Consider the following 20907-nt stretch of genomic DNA (forward strand, 5'->3'; position numbering starts at 1 on the left):
GGAAAGTCTAGTTTTTATGATAAGTGTGGAGTCTCTGTAGGCGTTCAGGCTTCTCTAACCCCTGGTTGATTCACACCTCTTTGTTTCTCACAATGACATCCATAAAATATCTATACTGTATCTGTCACATCTGAAACAAACAAACTATGCAATGTGTATCCAATGCTTGATAATTGACACCTTGGCAGTGGGTGACATAAGGGACGTCCATGTTATTGTGGATATCTCTCACAACAGAGAGTGCCTGGAGAGCTCCTAAGTTAAAGGACATCTATCACCAGGTTGAAGGATTGTAAACCAAGCACACTGACATACTGGTGTGTGCTCCCTCTGGCAAGATCTGCTCTTCTTTTAGCTTCTTATGCCCTGGTTTTTACGAAAAAAAGGCAAATTAGACTCCGGGCTACATAGGTTTCCATAATTTTTTAAAGCCTTTTTTTCTTAAAATAATGGTATCTTAAGACTAATGAAGAGCAGATCCTGCCAGAGGGGGCACATTGTGTATGTCAGTGGCTTTGGTTTACAATCCTTCATCCTGGTGGTAGATGTCCTTTTACAGGTTAAAGGTGGATCATGTCAAGTGATAACATGTGTTTGCTTCCTCTTTAAGTCACTTATTACCTTTTTCCTTGTAGGCTTTGTCCCCTTTTCATCCTGCACATTTCTTTACATGGCAGCCAACAAACTCATTGGCAGCAAGTGGTAAGTTACCTTATACCTGACCCACACATAGGCACCTGTCTGGTCGTACTTATAACACACACTCTTTTACAGATGCCAGTTCTTCGCTCCCACACTGCTCCTGTCCAAAACTGGTGAAAAAGCTGTCTGTAGCGGAGCAGCTGGACACATTCTTTTATATACGTAGTGGCCGACCGGCTGTCGCCTTCTCCACTTTCCTTATGCATCATCTCCTGAAAAGCAGAGTTCCTAAACAGCTGTAAGTCCTGAGCCCTCATTTATGTCATATGGAAGGTTTTCACTGATCAAGTATTTTTGTACTTTATTTCTCTTACTCATTTTATTGCTTTTCTATTCTGAATTTTTGCTTTACATCCCTCATTTTTTTCTTCTCTATTTCAGAATCCATCATGTTGCAGAGGATGTGTACTCACTGGCCTTGTCCTGCTTCCATGTTCCCGTGGTGGTTTCCTCATGTGTTTGCTTCCTTGAGTTACTCGGACTTAGTAGCTACAAGCTCCGTGTGGACGTAAATGTGGCCAATCTGATTTTACAGCACAGTTCACCTGTCCAGGAGGAAGCAGGGAACAAATCCCACATAGAGGCATTAGGTAATTATTATTCATTCTGAATTGACTTTGTTGTGTTTCTTACTATTACTCCTGCAAACTAACATTGAAGGGGTTCTCCTACTACTGACATAGTATGCTATACATAGGACCCCCAGGGATCATGAGAGGTAGGACCTGCAATGGCCCCCAGTGGATAGAGCAGTGGTGCATATGTGTGATCAGCACAAGAGGATATGGCCGTCCTGTCAGCCCCACAGAAGTGATTTCTACAGTGGCGGAGCATTTGCACCTCCTCGCCATCACATAACACACTGTTGTTGTGATTTCTGGGTCCCTGCATTTGAAGTCCCAACAATCAGATATTCGCTAGATAGAGAGTTAAAATATTATGAGCAGCATTGTGGGCGCCCGTATTGAGGATACGCAGACAAGATATAGGCCTCTACAGTAGGAAAATGTTACATTTACTACACCTCAGCTGAAGCCCACATGAGCCGCAAGGTCACCAATATACAAAGTAATACAGGCAGTCCCCAGGTTACATACAAGATAGGTTCCATAGGTTTGTTCTTAAGTAGAATTTGTATGTAAGTCAAAACTGTATATTTTATAATTGTAGTACCAGACAAAAAAAATTTTTTGCCCCAGTTACAGTTGGAGTTTTAAAATTTTAGCTGTAATTGGACCAAGGATTATCAATAAAACTTCATTACAGACACCTTACAGCTGATCATTGCAGCCTGGGGCTATAGTAACATCCAGAGGTCACAGTGGACAGAGGGGTCCATCTTTAACTAGGGGTAGGGTGTTCTTAAGTAGGGGACTGCCTATACATGGATGATAGTGTACTTATCGTAGCTACTTCTACACCTACTCTATAACATTTGTTATTTTTCAGCTCACAGATTGGTAAAACTAGTGGAAAATGAAGCAGAAGCTGCGAGAGATCTTTTACTGAGCTTAGAAGAGGTTGTGGAAGGAAGTTTGCAGCAGGAAGACAGGTATGAAATGACGAAGATGAGACACATCATTGGCATAGAAAATAGTATACACATTGCTAAAGAGTTTTAATAGTAAAACTGTCTTTTCCGAAAAAAAGATAAATTGGATCAAAGTTTACCTTTCTGTATGCAGAGCTGTGTCCCCAGTCTCATTGGAGTGGGGATATTGTTGCTGGTGCTGTGGAGGGTGTTGGGACCAGTTCACATCTCCATTAGGTTTTCAGTTATTGTGAGCCAGAACAGAGAGTGATCATACACACACAACAGGTGTGGTGCGTGGCCACTCCGGAAAAAGCTGCTCTTCTTGTGGCTTCGTATGCCTTTGTTTTTAAGAAAAAGAGGTTTTCAAAATTATGTAGATGAGCCTTTGGGGCTCCAAGCTCCATTGACATCTATAGAGTCTGGAGCCCCGGAGGCTCATTTGCATAATTTGTTAAACCTTTTTATTGTAAAAACAAGGTCCTAAGAAGCTAAAAGAAAAGCTGAACCTCCCAGAGGGGGCACTCACACAGTATGTCAGCGTGTTTGGTTTACAATTCTTTATTCTGGTGGTAGATTTCCTTTAAGGAAATAACTTAACAGAGATGTGAACTGGGATTAAGATGTTAAAAAAGACCCAGTGGGGGAGATTTATCAAAAGTGTGTGAGGTAAAACTGTTCTAGTTGCCCATGGAAACCAATCAGAGCTCAGCTGTAATTTTCTAAACAGCTGTGGGGAAATAAAAGCTGATCTCTGATTGGTTGCCATGCCAAGACACTTATGATAAATCTCCCCCAATGTTCTGCTTTTAAATGTAATGAATTATTTCTGTTTTCCTTGCAGTCCTCTTCCTCCACAAAGGTTATGGGTGACGGTGGTGCAGTTCTGTCTCCTCCATGGTATTGCTCTGAGCACCAGCTATTTGAGGTTCTGCGCAGAAAGACAAGACTGGCTGCAGCTTTTGGTGCATTCATCCAGTCCAGAACAGGTCAGTTCACTCAGGCCCAATGTTCTTCATCCTCCAGATGTCATTTCCAGTTTGATCTACATTGCCTTCTGTTCTTCTCCAGGTCATCTATGTTTTGGATGAGTTAAATCCAGTCTTATATAGTCATATCTCCCTGGCATTACAAGACAAAATCTCCAGCGATTCTTCCTTGCAAGGACTTGGCAGGGACACGAACACAGACAGACTGCAGCATGTGCTGCAAAGATGCCTTAAGGTGGAGGAACCAGGGCGGACGCTTCTGAAGGAGTGTATGAGATGGAAAGTGCCGCTGTTCAGCGTGCTGGCTGCCACCACACAGGTGAGTGCACACAGTAGAGTAAGGTTACATTCACACTGCCGCATGGGGGATGTATATACGTCCCCCATAGACGGCAATGGGCACACGGCACCATACCGCTGCGTACCCCGTGAAAAGATAGGATATGTCCTATTTTTTCACAGCATACAGGGCCGTGTGCCATATATCCCTATGGAGAGGGGAGGGGGTGAGCAGTGCACACCTCCTCTCCCTGCGCGCTGCCGTGTGCCCACCGTGCTACGGTACTGCAGGCAATGGCAGTGTGAATCCAGCCTAAGACTTTAGACAGTGTCTTGTATTGTGAGATGGCAACACTTCTAGCTCTACATAGGCCTGGCCTATGTATAATCTGCTTCTATATTTGGTATAAAAATTCTACTTTTTCAATGCTAGATCCTAAAGGAACAAGTAACTTGCAGGACCTCAGTTGTGAGCTGATAAGGCGAAGTTCACACCTACATTCTGCAGGATCCATTACACATTCTGTTATTTATAATGTCAAAAATAGCGCAGCTGTCCGTGTCTTCTGGATGCTTAACAAAAGGTCCTTTAAATTCAATGGGGAAACAAAGTTGAAGTGAATACCTCCAAGTAAAGGGGTTGTCCAACTTTTATGAAAAATTTGGACATAGATTGTAACAGAAAGGCCAGACGCAGGTGTGAACTAGGCCTAACTCCTACACTGTACATGAAAATTCAAAATTTAACCCCCGATCATCAGGATATAAATTAAAACGCCATTCTGTGCCACAGACTACAATGTTTACTAGCGTTAACCCCTTCTCTGTGCTAGTAAATCTGAGATTTGGACATTTACCGTTTCACCGGCCATCAGGGAGCTTTGCATTAGCCTCTCTCTGCCATAAGCTGCAAAGGATGGTCTTATTAACCCTTTCACTTCCATGATTTCATTAACTCTTGGCAGTAACCATTCCTCCCCTGAAGACCTGCCCAAGTAATATGGGCAATGAACCTCTCCCTACCCTAGATAACCCATTAGAAGTCATCTCTTTGCCCTGGCATCAGCCCTCCCTCTGTTATAGAACGCCAGGTTTGGAGCTGAGGTTATTACACATATTCTGCTGATGTACCAGGGAGGATTATCCATTAAGACAGCTGATGCTCTCTGGTCATGTAACCAGTGGTCTTCATTCTATAAATGTATCTTCTTCTGGCGACTAGGGTGCAGACCGCATCTCCTGTCTATGTGCCTGGATTGTAACGTCCGTGGATGCGGCTGCGTATACAGAGATCACAACAACCTTGTCCGATTCTGTGGATCATAAGAGGAGTCTGGAGGATCTTCTGCAAATATGGGATATTCTCCTGGCAAGAATGGACTGCAGGATCCTGCTAAAAGCATTCAGCATATTTATGCAGGTACTTATCGATGGAAGATCTATTAATTTGAAACCTAATTCCCTCGGATTAAAATGTATGTATTGTGCAGTACAGTCCACTGTAAGACCCTGTTGTATCTTCTAGGACTGCCCTTTGCTGATTTTGCTTGAAATGTATGAGTTTTGTGTCCGTCACAAGAATTACACTCAGGCCAAGCACAAAATAGTGGATTTCCAGAGCAGCATAAGAAATGTAAGTAATGCATTTTATGTCTATATATGAGCGGTGCTGTGATGTATAATATATATATATAATGAACATTATCTTACAGCTTCAGTCTCTGGATTGCACCTCTGTCACTCCAATTCCTATCCCATGGCTGCAGGCCCGGGCTTCTCATCTAGTGCAGCTTCTCCTCCTCCAGACCCACAATTCTTATGAGATATTACAGGTTTTTCAGCTTCTTTGTGATAGCGACAGCCAGGATTTATGTGGAGGTAAATGCATTCTCAGATGGATACTAATTGTTTTAAATTCATTATATTTTGAATGCAATATATTTTTCCATATACTCATCTCCTGCTTTAGTTGTCTATATTTAATATAGACTTTATGAAGTACCTGAGCCCCATTTCTGTAAATCAAATGGATGACTGGAAATAGGAGATGTATACGAAATGGTTAGATATGAAATCAATACACAGGATATTGATACACATATCTATTGATATAGATATGAAATTGATGGCTAGATACGAGATCGGTTGATAAGAGATGGATATTAAAGCCAGTGTTATTGAAGATATGATCTCTCTGCTGTTTTTTGTAGGAGTGGACATTCACAAGCTGTGTAGACTCTCTCAGATCCTGCAGGGTCAGCCAATTATCATCAGCAAGCAGCTTCTAATAGACTATAGTCCGGAAGCATTCCAGCTGGAATGTAAGAGATTATTGCAACTTCTGGTGGAAGGAGGACTCTTTACTATGGCTCGTCGGATTGCTGAATTGGCAGAATTGCCCACTGACAACCTGGCGATAGAAGAGGTAAATACTTTTGCGTATTTGGACTACTCCTATCCTTTAAAATGGCCATGTACATCTCTATTGTATAGGTTTTTCATACACCATTTTTTTTTTTCTTGTAAGTACAATCCAACTTGTCACAAGTGTCCAGACTTGATAGCTTCTGATTGTCTCAGGTGTCCGTGCTGCCGTTGTTACTAATGTACGGGTTATTGTACTATTAGGAGGCAGCTAAGGGGTTGAGAGCCGCTAGTCACTCTTTATATAGGCCTGAGTTTATGTACCCTGAATTGTCTTATCTTATAACATCCAACATGTTGTGTTCAGATAAAGACTGATCTTGATGTTCAATACTGAACAAATTTGTTCTGTTTTTGTATAGGTGCTACGAGACCAACGCCTTCTTAAAGAAATGGGGCAGTGGGAGTGCCCACAGAGCCGGGCTCAGTATTGGCATAGGTGTCATACCACTTTTTTCACCAACCAGCTGACCCCTCGAGTAGCAGCCAACTTCTTTCAGTCCACGGCTTCCCAGCACAGTGCCACGGCTGCGCACACAGGAGAGCAGACGGAGAGCCTGGCAGAACAAGAGCTGCTGCTCACACTTGCAGGACACTGGCTTGCTCTTGATGACAGCACTTTATTGAGTACGTTAGAGGAATTAGAGCAGCAGATTTGGAAGTATCGCATTGAGCAGGAACTATTACATCGGACTGGAGGATCCCTGTCCTCCCTGTCTTCCTTTAATAGTTTATCTGCAGAGTTGTCATTTTCTGGTCTCCCCGCACTAAACACCCCGCAGCTTCTAGACATGTCCACTCTTCCTCCACTAGAGAGTCATCCTTCACAGGCAGATAATAGTGCAACCTCCCGGGTACTGCATTATTTAGTAGACCGGCTACTAGATGACAGTAAGGTCTACGAGGCCAGCCGTGTATGTAGATACTTCCAGCTATCCCATCGCGATGTATGGATTGTGTTGAGCTGTCGCGCTCTGGCGTCTGGAGAAGTGGCCATACATGAACTGCATCCTGACATCCAGACTGTCATCACTAAGGGTATAGACAAGGCACAAGAAAACACATGGATCCGAAGACTGAGATTTAAAAGCTGTAAGTGAATTTTGGCTGTATTTATGCCGGAAAGAAGAACCTTTCTAACCATAGTTTGGCAATTTACCCAACGAAAACATTGTCCGTAATGATTTTCTTGAATAAATAGACGTCTATTAACATTTTATACACCTAGGAGTTTATTTGTATTACTGAAAATGTCATACTTTTCCACAGTTTCAAATACTTATCAATAATGGTGAAAGGAGTATTGTTACACTTCTGGAAATATATAACCCACAGATTGCATGACTTTCTCTCCTTTATCTCCAGCATCCAGTGTGGATTCTGCGTCCTCTCAGACCCCCATTAACCCTATCGTCACTTATCTGGAGGTCCTCAAAGACGCATGTAAACATGGGAAGATGTTTTGCAGACAGATGTTGTGTATGTTTGAGCTGAGTCAGGTATGTGCATTGTTAAATGTGAAATTCACAAGTTATCTTACTCCGCCTTCCATGATCAATACAATTATCTGATATCACTTTTGTATTTGCCAACATCATCTTAGGATCTCGGCTGTTCCTTCTCCGAAATATCCTCCCGAGATCCTAGCGACGTTCTGCGCACGGTGCTGTCCAGCCAGCGCCCGGAACTGTGTGACCGAGCACAGGCGGTCATCTCCTCACACGGGCTCTCCTCTGAGATTGTAGCCCAGATTGTAGCTGAAGAGAGTCTGACAATATGGAGGACACTGCATGAGAATGGTGGTAGGTGCCGGACTAGAGGTTGCTTTGAGGAGGCCGGTTATTTTTATATTATTACATTCTTAATCTGTGAATCTTTGCAGGTTATTCTGAGGTTTACGACGTCTCAGAGAAAATCGCTAACTTTCTTCAACTTGCAAAGCTGTGTCCTGAGCCGACTCTGGTGGGATTATATCTACTGGATAAACTGGAGGCTGTCCCAGTTGCTGAGCTTCACACCAGTCAGTACCTGGAATTATTATATACTTGTAATGTATTTTTTTTTTATTATACATTTATCATACATTACATACAAGACACACACACACACAGCAATGACATACTAATAGTACTACAATATGAGATATACTGCAATTATCCTACCTAACACAACCCAAACCACCCAAGAAACCAGATCCTTGTCGGGTACAGTCATGGTAAAGTATACTGTAGAGGTCCCCCCACAACAGATGACCTGCATCCCAGCCGACTGCCCCATATACGTTTGGTTTTCCAACACAATTCAGTTAAAGATTCTAAACAAATGAGGTTATTCATCCTTGCAATATATTTGGGAAGGAATGGGGACCTAGGTTCTATCCAGGATGTAGTAGCCTGATATAGGGACCTCTAAATCTTAAAGAGAATCTGTCTTCGACTTTTACTCGACTAAACTACTAACCCCTCAGCTAGGGTATGGAATGTCTAGATTTCCCTCTTTTATGTGAAATCTCACAGTTTACCTATAAAAAAGGGTGGTGTCCGCTCAGATGCCTATACGTTGGGTATCGGATTAACAAGAGAATCTTATCTGATCAGGTCTGTGGTTTGGTGAGTTAAACAGGGAGTTAAAGACATTGCATGGAATTGGACCTGTATCTTCAGTTTTTCTTCCTAACTTTGACTTTAACTGTAGTTCTTTAAACCACACGCCTATTGGGGCTCATTTACTAAGGGTCCGAATCGCGCATTTTCGTCAGGTTTTCCGATTTGCGACGAATTGCCCTGGGATTTTGACACATCGGCGCCGGCTTTCACACGACAGAAATCGGGGGGTGTGGCCGTCGTAAAACCCAATGGATTCGTAAAAACTGCGGAATGTAAAAAAAAACTGTGTCGCAAGAATAGCACTCACACCAAGACGGAGAAGGTGAACTTCAGCGCAGCAGCGACACCTAGTGGACATCGGGTGAACGACCTTAGTGAATCCCGGCAGAACCCGAATCAGCATCTGAGAACGCGCCGCTGGATCGCGACTGGACCAGATAAGTAAATCTGCCCCATTGTGTTTTGAAAGGTAAGGTTTTTTTTTTTTAAGAGGATATCATACCATGGTTCTACCTGCTGTAGAAGTCAAGAAAAAGGATTAATGCAATTGCAGCTTCTCAGCCTAAATCATCTCTGGCAAAAGATGACTCTACTCTGCTAAAAAATTTTTATATGACTTTGGAGGTAAAATGGGCAGGGTTTAACTTAAAATAGGGTATTATTTAAAGGACATCTACCACCAGGATGAAGGATTGAAATCCAAGCACACTGACATACTGGTGTGTGCATCCTCTGGCAGGATCCACTCTTTTTTTAAGCTTCCTATGTCCTTGGAGCCCAGAGCCCCTCAGGATCATTTCCTTAATTTTTAAAGCCTTTTTTGTAGAAAAAAAAAACAGGGCATGAGAAGCTAAAAGAAGAGCAGATCTACAAGAGGATGCACACACCAGTATGTCAGTGTGCTTGGTTTGCAATCCTTCATCCTGGTGGTAGATGTCCTTTAAAGTATATTCCATACCCTACCTGAGGGAGTTGTTAGTTTATTGGGGTAAAAGTAGGTGACAAGTTCCCCTTAAGTGGACCAGCTTGTCCCTCCACATCCCACGCGGACGAATTCGTATCACCCTTTAATGGGCCGGGATCTGCTTTTCACCTTACCCAACACCTCAGGGCATGGGTCATCTCATTCACAAAGACACACACTGAAATTCAATTTGCCCCCTGGTAGAGCCAAAGGACAGGACAGTCTCAAGGACCCACACTCACTCACTTGTAATATATATTTGTGATTTGTCTTACTCTGACTTTTCTTTTGCTTTAGTCATTGAAGTTCTCATCGCTGCTCATGATTGCTTCAGTCTGACCTGTCACCTAGAAGGGATACGGCGTGTCCTGCACACATGTCGCCACATAACAGAGATTCACCTGGCTCCCAACCGGGAATATAGCCTCATGGTAAAAGGCCTCCCTAATGTTCTTCTCTCTATTTTGTAGCTTGTGTTACTATATAGAGTATTTTCCTTTGTCTTTCTTTTTGTCCTTTTAGGTCAGGCTCCTATCAGGCATTGGACGATATAATGATCTGGCTTACATCTTTGATCTTCTGCACAAAAACCAGCACTTTGAGGCTCTGCTAAGGAAACGGCTTGATACGGTAATAATGAGATGTGTGTAAGATTTATGAGATCATTTGCTGTGAAAAGGATGTCTCAAATATTAGACTTAAAGCCAAATTCCGCTAGTGTATCGGCTCTACGGTGCTGTAAATTTAAGTCATTTGGCCCATGGTCTGAATGTGATTTGTTGCTATAATACAGATGCATTATGGATGTTTGAATTAAACTTGAATCTGTACAAAAAATATATATAATAAATATATTTGTAATTTTTGAGAAATTGGTGAGCACAGTCTGTGGCTATGTGCGCCAATCCCATTCACTGTTTGTAAGTGCAGAATGGTCTACTGGGCAATTTCTAACATTCTCTGGATTTCTGGTGATCCACTTCTTGTGATTGGTTGGGTCTCGACAGTTGGACCCTCACCGAACAGTTTGTTAGTTGGTAAAATCCATCTTTAATGGAATGAGAATCAATACAGCCTTAAGGTTTTGTATGTAATTGAGTTTGATAATATGTCCTTATCTGCTGATACATTTCTTTATCTGCCACCTGCATTTAGAAAGGGGGATTGCAGCTGGCGCTCCTGGAATATATTAAGCGCTGCCATCCGGGTGACAGTGAGAAGCACAACATGGCTGCACTGTGCTTCAGCTTGCATCGCGATATTGGCCACAACCACGAACAGGCCGCAAAAATCCAGCTGAAATTAATCCAGTCCAGGCCTTGGGGTAAGTGGTCAAATCTTTCTTGGTCTGAGATACAGATCTCTTTATATGTGATACTTGCGCATATAATATATATGTGTGTGTGTGTGTGAAATATTCTACATCTGCTTTTTTCAGAGTATTGGGTGTCTAATCTGGGGGACCTAAGATCTTCCATAATGAAGGCCATGACTCTTCTTATTGATGCTAAGGAGAGTTATTCTAAGGTGAGCAGATTGCATCCTGATGTCATTACTCCTTAGCGTCCCTCAATCCTTTAGGCAGCATTCACACAGAGGGGCACATTTACTTACAAGGTCACTAGAGTTCACTGAAAGTGCATTGTCCGTGTATAATGCTGGATGTGGCGATTCACTAAGATTGTGCGCCATGAATGTGTCGCTTCCCTGCACTGACCCGACTTCACCATCTTTTTTGTGGTGCACCTTTAACTTAGGGCGTGCAACATAATCTGCAAGTTATATTAGGCACTCGGGCCGAATTAGTCAGACCGACCAACAGCATGCCCCCTAATTTGTGTCGCATGGTAGCCAGCGCAGTTGTGCCACAAAAGGGTCACGTGCGACACAATCTCAGCGCAGACACTTCTTACAAACGTGCGTAATAGCCATGAAAAATGTGCACGGTCCGACAAAAGTGCAGTGTGCAATCCTTAGTAAATGTGCCCCTGATTGGCTAATCTTAGCAACCCCTCCGCAGATCATCACTGGTGATGTCACGTAAACTGAGGAATAACCCCATCTTCAGTTTGCCTTATACTGGGGATGAACTGGGGAAATGGTAGAAAAAAGAAAAGTCTTGGCATCTCCATGTGTCACTGGAAATGGACCTACAATGTGGAGAGACAGGAAAAGGTGAACAGAGAGAGCGAGATGAAGTGCAATTCACTAGAAAATGATGGGCCCAAAAGTCTTTGTAAAACGCAATGGAACACACACAGTAAAAACGAGGTATTTCATGATGAGTTTCCTTATCTCTCTATACAGGATACATGTGTCCGCCAGTCTTTACGCTGTGGACGTCTGACCCGTCTTCTGATCCTACAACTTCATCTGCTAAATGGTGGCCACCAAACAAAGCTAATAAACCTGGAAAGAGAGAACTTGATGGTGCCAATATTAGAACTTCCCAGATTTTACCAGGTACAAATAATTGCAATACAATTCTGTTCTCTTCCAGTCTGTCATTTATTCCATACGTTATAATAAAGTAGTTTGAGAATGTCCTCTGTGTCGCTATGACCTGTGAAAACCTAGGAAAATCTTTCGAGATCAGTTTTACAACACAATAAATAATAGGGAATCATTGTATTGAATATAGTTATAAACCACATAATTTGCTTTACCTGGGCTGCTCACTCCCGCCTCTCTCCATAGAAATACACGGCGCCGTATCACGGGGAAAGATAGGACATGTCCTATCTTTTCCGCAGGTACAGAGTGGTACGATGCTGCACCGTACCGCGCACCCGTTGCTGGCCAATATATACAGCCCCCAATGGCCGTGTGAATGTAGCCTTAGTTTTATGAAATATCCCCTTACCTGCAGACCCTTTTGTAGGGGTAATGGGGATCACGGTAATCTGACTGACCAGTGAGAAAGTGATGGCTTTACTTGTTGTTACATGTTTATTATGTGCTTTTACAAGATTAGATCAAGGTCAAATAATCACACTTGTATGTAAAATTGCCTTCATCCTAATCTTTCTCTTAGGCCATGATTATTACTGAAGCCTATGACCTGCAGCCAGACTGGTCAGAAGTCCTGTACAACAAAGTGATAGTTGGAGGGGATTTTCAGTACCTGGAGGAGTTCAAGCAACGTCGCTATCTCGGTCCTGGATTGTTCGAGCAGTTGTCAAAAAGGTAAGAGCAGTGTGAGAATGAAAGAGATGGGTGCGGTTGTGTTTCCGGTATTTTATAGAAAACCAAAGGCTGACTTCAGCAGAATACGCTGTTTAGATGCAGATCAGAATGGCGTCATAACTAATATCTCAGTACAACGCACTCTGTCTTGTTCATACATGTTTTGCTTTACTAGTTTTTCATCGTGAAGGTTTCCTTTACTTGGATAAGACAGGCCAAGCATTGAAAACCATCTGGAATTACTTCAAATCTTATCTACAGGCAGTCCCCGGGTTCCGTCGATTTGTTCTTAAAGGAAACCTACCACTTGTAGTGGCAGGTTTCCGATGGCAATACCGGGCACCAGCTCAGGGTGAGCTGGTGCCGGTGCTTATTTTAGTTAGTGTTTTAAACCGCGGTATCGCGGTTTAAAACACTTTTTAAACTTTATAGCCGGCGCAGGCAGGTACGTGCTCGGCGCTTACCGTGCGCGCGGCTACATAGGAAGTGAATGAGAGCCGCGTGCATGGTAAGCGCCGAGCGCGTACCTGCCTGCGCCGGCTATAACGTTTAAAAAGTGTTTTAAACCGCGATACCGCGGTTTAAAACACTAACTAAAATAAGCTCCGGCACCAGCTCAGCCTGAGCTGGTGCCCGGTATTTCCATCGGAAACCTGCCACTACAAGTGGTAGGTTTCCTTTAAGCTGAATTTGTATGCAAGTTGGAACTGTATGCAGGTCACCCGACTTACAGACGACCCCTAGTTACAAACGAACCACTGGATGTTGGTCATTTGCTGCCTTAGGCTACAATAAACAGCTATAACAGTTATCACAGGTGTCTGTAATGAAGCTTTAGTGTTAATCCCGGTTCGTATGACAACCCAACATTTTTAAAATCCAATTGTCTCAGAGGCCAAAAAAATTCTGGCTGGGATTACAATGATAAAATATACAGTTCCGACTTACATACAAATTCAATTTAAGAACAAACCTACAGAACCTAGCTTGTACGTTATCGGGGACAGCCTGTAGTTTATAATTGTAGCCCCATTCAGATTTTTTTTTTGCTCTCTTGGGTTGTCATAAGAACCAGGATTAACAATAAATCTTAATTGCAGACACCTTTTATAACTCCTACAGCTAATTATTGTAGCCTAGGGCTAAAGTACAGTGAATTACCAACATCCAGAGGTCCGTTTGTAACTAGGGGTCGTCTGTAAGTGGGATGTTCTTAAGTAGGGGACCGCCTGTACCTGTAATGACAAGTGGGACAGGCCTGTAAACTATACTCTGGGGGCTATAAATACTTGGAAAACTGTACCCCTACCCTGTGCATAAAACTTCTATGTAATCTGCTACTACTCCCCCTCCCCTGTGTAATCTGACATCTCAGAGATTTTAGTTACTTAGTTTTCCTTCATGGCCATTGCTAAGAGAACTTTTCATCATGTGATTCGTCTATTTTCAGATGCAAAGTGAACCCACCTGGACCCACCGGGCTGCAGAACCTGAAGCGAGTGATCTGCTATTGTGAGGCCATTAACACTCGCTATAAACTGGCCATAGAGAACAAGTTCTACGATATCACTGATGTACTGATGAGAGACTCGCAGACGCGATGCTGCCTGACAGACATGCTGTCTCGATAGAAGACCTGAACAGGATACATCTCCTGGGAATCCTTCTGAAGAAACATGGATATTCATGAGCCGCGTCCCACTCCCCCAGGCTCCTGCTGGAAACCTGCGCTGTTACAGCTGCCTCCCTCGGCTCCTAGTGGAATGAAGGAACAAATACTTGCACTGTTGTCTTTTATATGTTACTAGACTATGCTGACGAATAGAACAATCTGTATATGCTGCTGCTGCTATACCGCATCACTATATGCCACTTTACGCTGATTTTGCACTACTGGCTTTTTACAGAAGCAGATTTAGTAGTAGTTTCCAATCTATAAATTATTGCCGAAATGGAACTGAACCCCAATAGTAGAAGTAGGGTATCTGATTTGGGAACTTTTCCCACTTTGTTTGATTGCCCTAAAAAAATGTTTGGAATACAGCCCTGTACTGAACTACTGTAGGTGCCTACAATACCGAATAATGGTCAGGGACTCCTTGCATCAAAGATATCTATACCAGGAGTCCCTGCACAGAGTCTGTAAAATGCAGTACATGGGGGACATTTATCAGGTCTTCTACACCAGAAAACTGGCATAGAAGTCGTGAAATAATCGCCATTACTTGTGAAATTAGTATTGATTTCCCCTTCACGCAATATATTTACGCTAAATGGAAAAGGAGACGCGGCTGAGCATGACCTAGACTATGTGAACATTCACCTTCAACATTTTTTTAATGGTTTTCGCACATAGTCTGGCCGCCGGCGCAACCACCAGACGCATACAACAGGAGGCCTAATCCTATTGCTGTATCATATGATGAATCTCTGACCAAGCTCTGCCGCATGAATGAATGAATATGAGGCCTTACACTGCGACGTGTGATCTTTGCTTTACGTTGGAGCATAGGCCACTTATTATTACTGTTTGTTTGATGTAACCAATATTTTGTATTCCGGGTCTAAAGATGAGCTCACTTTTTTCCAACTTATTAAAACTTGCAGTGTTGTTTTCCAGACTGATATCATAGTTGACTGCTTTATACTATGGCTAAGGCTACACTGTGACTTTTTGTAGCACTACTGTTTGATTTTATCTATTCGGTGACCTGCTGGCACGGCCCGAAATTACATAAATGAATTACATGAATACAAAGATGTAGTAACTCGACAAATAAAACTGGGCAGTAGCGCTACAGAAAGCTGCATTGTAGTCTGGGCATAGGGTCCTATGCAATGTATGTTACCTGTTGTTTCTGACACTAGTCATGCTCTACAAGCAGATGTGTATCCGGTTGATAGATTTGGCTCCTATGCAGACCATGTTATCAACAGAGACAGGTCAGTCCTATAGCTTCAGAACACAGGTCAGCCAGGGTTATATTAGAAGGGGGGTAGGGGTTACCCAAAGCTGATGAGGACCCACCATATCGCCTAACCAGTTTTGGTTTTGCTACTTTCATGGATGTTATCAAAGTGTCCCTCAGAGGGATCTGGACAATGTATGTGTCCGCTTTACAAGGTTAAAAGCTAAAGAGCAAGGTACAAAAGTAACAGGCTGAGACATAGTCAGAAAACAATCTCAGGACAAGAAGCGCTCATGCAAAGTCAAGGTGAAGGAAAAAGGCAGGCAGAGCATAGTCAGAAAACAGGTTGATGTGTCACTACCGATGTACGATCACATTCACTACCAACTAGAAATGTGATCAGAGCTTCCGGTGAGCCGAGTCACTTTTAATGGTCCACAGGTGCAGGGTTAAGTTTCCTAAATGTCAGGACAACCTATAGGCAATATTGATGTAGAGAGAATATGTCCTGCTTGTACTATGCACACACATTATATAATGACTCCCAATAAGTTACATTGATAGATATTAATATTAATAGTATTACTACAAGGTTAATTATATGGGGGCCATAGAACCCTCTTCCAATTCCTGTGTGTAGAATACATTAAAACAAGATCTTGTCTAAGGCCCTGCACATCCTCCATATGTCCTTCATCTGGCACAATACAAGGGCAGAGAGCCTCCTCGCCCCGCAGGATACTTCCAGAGGTCTACACATTCCTAGCGTTCTCCTCTACCAAAATAAGATAGATATGTCTCTGAGTTAATCTAAATCTGCATATGGGAGATGGGGCATAGCTATCCAAGTGTGGCCTTAAAGGGGTTGGCCGCTTTACCTCATGATTTTTGTAATGTAAGTGTAGGGGCAGAATATTAGGTAATTTGCCAGTATACATCTATTAGTAGTTCTGCTCTGCTTTCTTGATATGTAAAGTGTCTTTTACTTCAAAGTGTCTTTTACTTCATCAGCCAGAGATTCCTGACCACAAAATGGCCACAGATGGAGGGTCATGTGATCTCTATCTGTCCGTGACCAATCACATGATCCTCCATTTGTGGTCAGGAATCTGTGGCGGATGAGGTAAAATACAGGAGGCTTCACTTTACATATCAAGAAAGCGGAGCAGAACTTGTAGTAGATGTATATTGGTAAATTACCTAATACCCTGCCCCATACACTTACACACACATTACAGAAAGACATGAGGGACAGTGGCCAACCCCTTTTAAGGCATTCCTTAAAGGGGAATTCCTGTAAAACGCATTATTAATATTCAAATGGATCATTAAAATATAACGTCATTTGTTACTATGCTTGCAGTGGACATACACCATAATGAAGAATTAAAATGATACTGGCCCTTCAATTAGTTCTATAACTTTGTCCTAGAGTAGGAAGCACAGGACTGAAGAAGGCTGCTCTCTGAGCAGGTCACGGTTTAAAGGGAACCTACCACCACGGATCTACCTATACAAGGTAGATCAGGTGGTAGGTGCATCTGTAGGACGTAAGGACAGCCCTTTTAACAGCTAATCCTCAAGTCCCCTGTATCTTTTGATAACTTTTATTTCGCTAATATATACATTTTCTAAAGAGGCTACCGGGGCGTAGAGTAGCTGGAGCTTAGGCTACACGGTGCGGCTACTCCACGCCCCAGTAGCCTCTTTGATCCTCCTATCATATAACTTCGGCGCGCAGCTCCACATAACTGCCTGCCCCCGTCCACGAAGCCTGCCGTCTGCGCAGTGGCTCTGGAGCAGTGACGGTGGGCCTGCTGTTCTGCGCATGCGGACACGGCAGGCTTTGCGGACAAGGGCACGCAGTTACGAGGAGTTGCGTGCCGAAGTTATTTGGTAGGAGGATCAAAGAGGCTACTGGGGCGTGGAGTAGCTGCGCCTAATCCACACCCCAGTAGCCTCTTTAGAAAATTTACATATTAGCTAAAAGTTATCAAAAGATATAGAGGACTTGAGAATTACCTCTTAAAAGGGCTGTCCTCACGTCCTAAGGATGCACCTACCACCCGATCTACCTTTAAAGGTAGATCCGTGGTGGTAGGTTCCCTTTAAGGACTATTGTGAATAGTGGGCGGAGCAGGGAAGCCTCAGATCTCTGGGCAGACTGGTCAGTTCTTGGAGTAGAGAACTAATGGTGTGTGAGGTAGATGTGCATGGGGAATGGACAATAGTCATGTGATTTATTGGGATTGGAGGGACAGGAGGGGTGTATTCACATGGGGCTGCATGTTACGGGCTGGGGGGGGGGCAGGAGGGATATATTTACATGGGACTGCATGTTAGGAGGTTGAGGGGACATTTACATGCGACTATGTTGGAAGGCTTCAGGGAGTGTCTTATATGTAGCACTGTATGTTGGGGAGCCGGGTTTATTTTTAAAAACATTTTTATGAACCCCTTAGTGACGTGACCTGAAAAGGCTCTAGTAACCGGGCATTTTTAGTGAATATTCATAAGTGGCAGTTTAAGGACCATAACTTTTTTTTTTCCCCTGCTAGCTTAAAATTTTTTGCTGTTTTTTTTCAGGACACAGAGAGCTGGTTAAAACATAAAAAAGTTTTAAAATTTTTTTTTTCATTTGTTATTTGGGGTTAAAAGTGGAAAAAAGTTATGTAATTTATATTTCCTTTTTTTAATTTTCAAATTAACTCAAAATTAATAATGCATTCCCTAGTTTGTCATTTTACGGTGATGCTTTTTTTAGTGTTAGGTAGAATAGTAGAGACCTCACACTATTGGGTGGTGCTCAAAGTTGGATTCTCAATCCAGATACATCCATATAGCAGAGCATGGCACATACATAGAAGTAATATTTTCCTCTTTTATTCAGTGCAAAGCATTTCATATGATATTGGCCTTCGCCATAATGCATACATATAAAGAGGTAAGTATAACAGATCAAATTAGATACAACTTTTTGGTCACGGTGACCTTTGTCACATTACATCTGGCGTTTCTCTGTGGTATGTCGGACATGGTTACTTCTACGTGTGTGCCATGCTCTTCTATATGGCTTCTTGCAGTATAGCGTGTAATTTATTATATGAAGAAATGTCATATTTTTATGCATATTCATTAATATTTGTGTGTGTGCGTGTTTTTTACTTTTATGTGCCCCATGAGGTCATAAAAGACCCCTGGGGGACAAATTTCCGTTTTTTTTCTTCTAATTTTACAAGTTTTCTTCTGTAACTGGACATCTAAAGGACCTTCAATTACAGAGTGAAAACAAACACCTGTGACTGGTGGTTCTGATCAGAGCTGTACTGGGTCACCCAGCAGTTCTGATTAACCCCTTCAGACCCAGCAGTCATGTGACCCCCAAGTCTATGGAGCTGGTGGTAGCGCCAGCTCTGCTCCTCCGTGCATCGCATTGTGAGGAGCGGAGAAGGGAGAAGTGGAAACGGACAGGGTCTCCAGGTGCCTCTGACAACCAGAGACTGGGTCCTGCTCCTGTGGCTAGCACGAGAGCAGTAGAAAACCGAGGCAACGTCTTTAGACTGCGGACCTGCGCCTGCAGGCGGTCCAAGAAGTGTTAAGGGTGCGGTCACACATAGCGCTGTGTTTACATCAGTAACCAGAACCATTGTTTAACGCAAGACACCGGCTTCTGGTGACCAATCGCATGCGTTTCCATAGAAACATAAGCAATTGGGCCAAAGCCAGCCCTCGTACGCTAGGCCTATGTTTGTAAAGACAGCACTAGCCGTACTTGTGACCCCACCGGATATACGTCCCCATAGACGGCTATGGCGCCCGGTCGGCTACATCTTCGGCCGTAAAAACGGCCGTGCTGCTCCATTTCCTAGAAATGCTCCTTTCTGCTTCACTCAGCCTCTCAGCAACAATAATGCAGTGAGTTTTTTTTTTTTTTTTTTTCGGGCTCCAGCATAGGAGGAATGTGCCCAATGTAGTTGAGGATGATCCCAAATTTAGCACCGCTAGCGATAACAAGCCCATCTGATTAATTTCTTCCAATGCTATCCCTGCACTTTAAAAAGATTACATTTCTATTGTTAACTTATTTTTTATGATGAACAGTTTGTTCAATGTGTTTAATCCATGTGCATTTTTAGTGTTTTCAATGCGTTTTTTAAGACGCAGACAACTCGCGTGAAAAAGACTCAGGACTGTGGTCTATCTTTTCTGTGGCAGTTGAAGAGGATGCATCTTCATAGACTTGTACGGTGCATTTTCCACGTGTGCGTGCGTTTTGCTACAGTAGAGCAAAATTAGATTTTAACACTGTGCAGGACGAAAAATGCAAGTGTGACAAAACCGAGTGGGACAGAGTGCAATGAGTGTTCTTATTGTGTGAAGGAGGCCTTACCCTCGAAATCCCCCTCACTTTTAGGGTCTGCTCCAACACCACTTCTAATCTTGAGTCTCTGGCTTCATCTCACATCACGTGACGTGACTTTCGGAAAGCCTATTGTTAAGGGGACTGCCTTACAAGGTTGCAAAAGAGGAAATGTTTTCATTGTTCTATTCAGGAAAACATATCTCTGGAAAGGGAACTTTCCTAAAGGCAGCTGGCCCACAAGCGAGTCTGGTCCAACAGTTCAGTTCTAGGTTTGGTCTGGTAAATTCCACAAGTGTCAGAGCAAACTTGCTCACGGGCAACAGGTTTCAATGTAGTTTTAAGGAAAATTTTGTAATGATCAAGACCTCAATAGTCTATGAGAATTCAGAGCAGAGATTACACAGCACATGAAGATACACCGGTGTGACATTTGGTTTCGAGGCTCTACCTGTACACCTTATTGTTTGTATAAATCAGTAGTCCAATATGTGTACATTGAAGGAAACAACACCGCTTGGGTAGTTTATGACTTCTGCAACTTCTGTTACATCTAGAACAATGGGGAGCATTTTTCTATCAAGATGTAACAAAGTAGGATTATTGCTGCAACTACTTATATCAGGAAGGATGAAAAGAGCCACAGCAAGTGAGAAGTTATATTCCAAAGTTTGAGTTACTTATGCTACTGATTTATGCAATATTTGTTCTAAAAATGGCAATAAGGCTAACAAAATTTGACATTGCATCTAAGCTCTAGACCACAGTTATCAGTAGCTATCATTCATAATGCAAAGGTTAATGGCCATGGAAGACTGGCATGTAAAATCTTCACAATCTGAAATTCATGATCTAGTTCTCTGAACAGCTTTAAAGTTCAAATAAATAATAGCATCAAAAACTGCTGACCGAATTAGAAAAAAACCCTGATACTTAAACACCTTTCCTTAAAGGGGT

The 20907-nt window shown here is 42.8% G+C and overlaps 1 protein-coding gene across 2 annotated transcripts in view; it reads left to right on the forward strand.

Moving 5' to 3' along the window:
• SPG11 (SPG11 vesicle trafficking associated, spatacsin) overlaps positions 1 to 15300 on the forward strand; it is a 27500-nt gene extending 12200 nt beyond the window's left edge. The window contains exons 21-41 of one of the 2 annotated variants that reach the window (XM_072148770.1): positions 636 to 702; positions 775 to 940; positions 1084 to 1292; positions 2152 to 2254; positions 3078 to 3222; positions 3305 to 3541; positions 4724 to 4921; positions 5027 to 5134; positions 5214 to 5379; positions 5712 to 5926; positions 6288 to 7017; positions 7291 to 7424; positions 7529 to 7727; positions 7808 to 7972; positions 9793 to 9926; positions 10018 to 10125; positions 10651 to 10819; positions 10934 to 11022; positions 11803 to 11958; positions 12530 to 12681; positions 14132 to 15300. In XM_072148770.1, coding sequence (XP_072004871.1) covers positions 636 to 702; positions 775 to 940; positions 1084 to 1292; positions 2152 to 2254; positions 3078 to 3222; positions 3305 to 3541; positions 4724 to 4921; positions 5027 to 5134; positions 5214 to 5379; positions 5712 to 5926; positions 6288 to 7017; positions 7291 to 7424; positions 7529 to 7727; positions 7808 to 7972; positions 9793 to 9926; positions 10018 to 10125; positions 10651 to 10819; positions 10934 to 11022; positions 11803 to 11958; positions 12530 to 12681; positions 14132 to 14312 — 3831 coding nt within the window. In that variant the 3' untranslated portion in view covers positions 14313 to 15300. The remainder of the gene's footprint in view (positions 1 to 635; positions 703 to 774; positions 941 to 1083; positions 1293 to 2151; positions 2255 to 3077; positions 3223 to 3304; positions 3542 to 4723; positions 4922 to 5026; positions 5135 to 5213; positions 5380 to 5711; positions 5927 to 6287; positions 7018 to 7290; positions 7425 to 7528; positions 7728 to 7807; positions 7973 to 9792; positions 9927 to 10017; positions 10126 to 10650; positions 10820 to 10933; positions 11023 to 11802; positions 11959 to 12529; positions 12682 to 14131) is intronic. The other variant, XM_072148771.1, reaches the window with a different exon arrangement.
• The last annotated feature ends 5607 nt before the right edge of the window (positions 15301 to 20907 follow it).

The sequence above is a fragment of the Engystomops pustulosus genome, chromosome 4, assembly GCF_040894005.1.
Source record: "Engystomops pustulosus chromosome 4, aEngPut4.maternal, whole genome shotgun sequence".
Taxonomy (NCBI): Eukaryota; Metazoa; Chordata; class Amphibia; order Anura; family Leptodactylidae; genus Engystomops; species Engystomops pustulosus.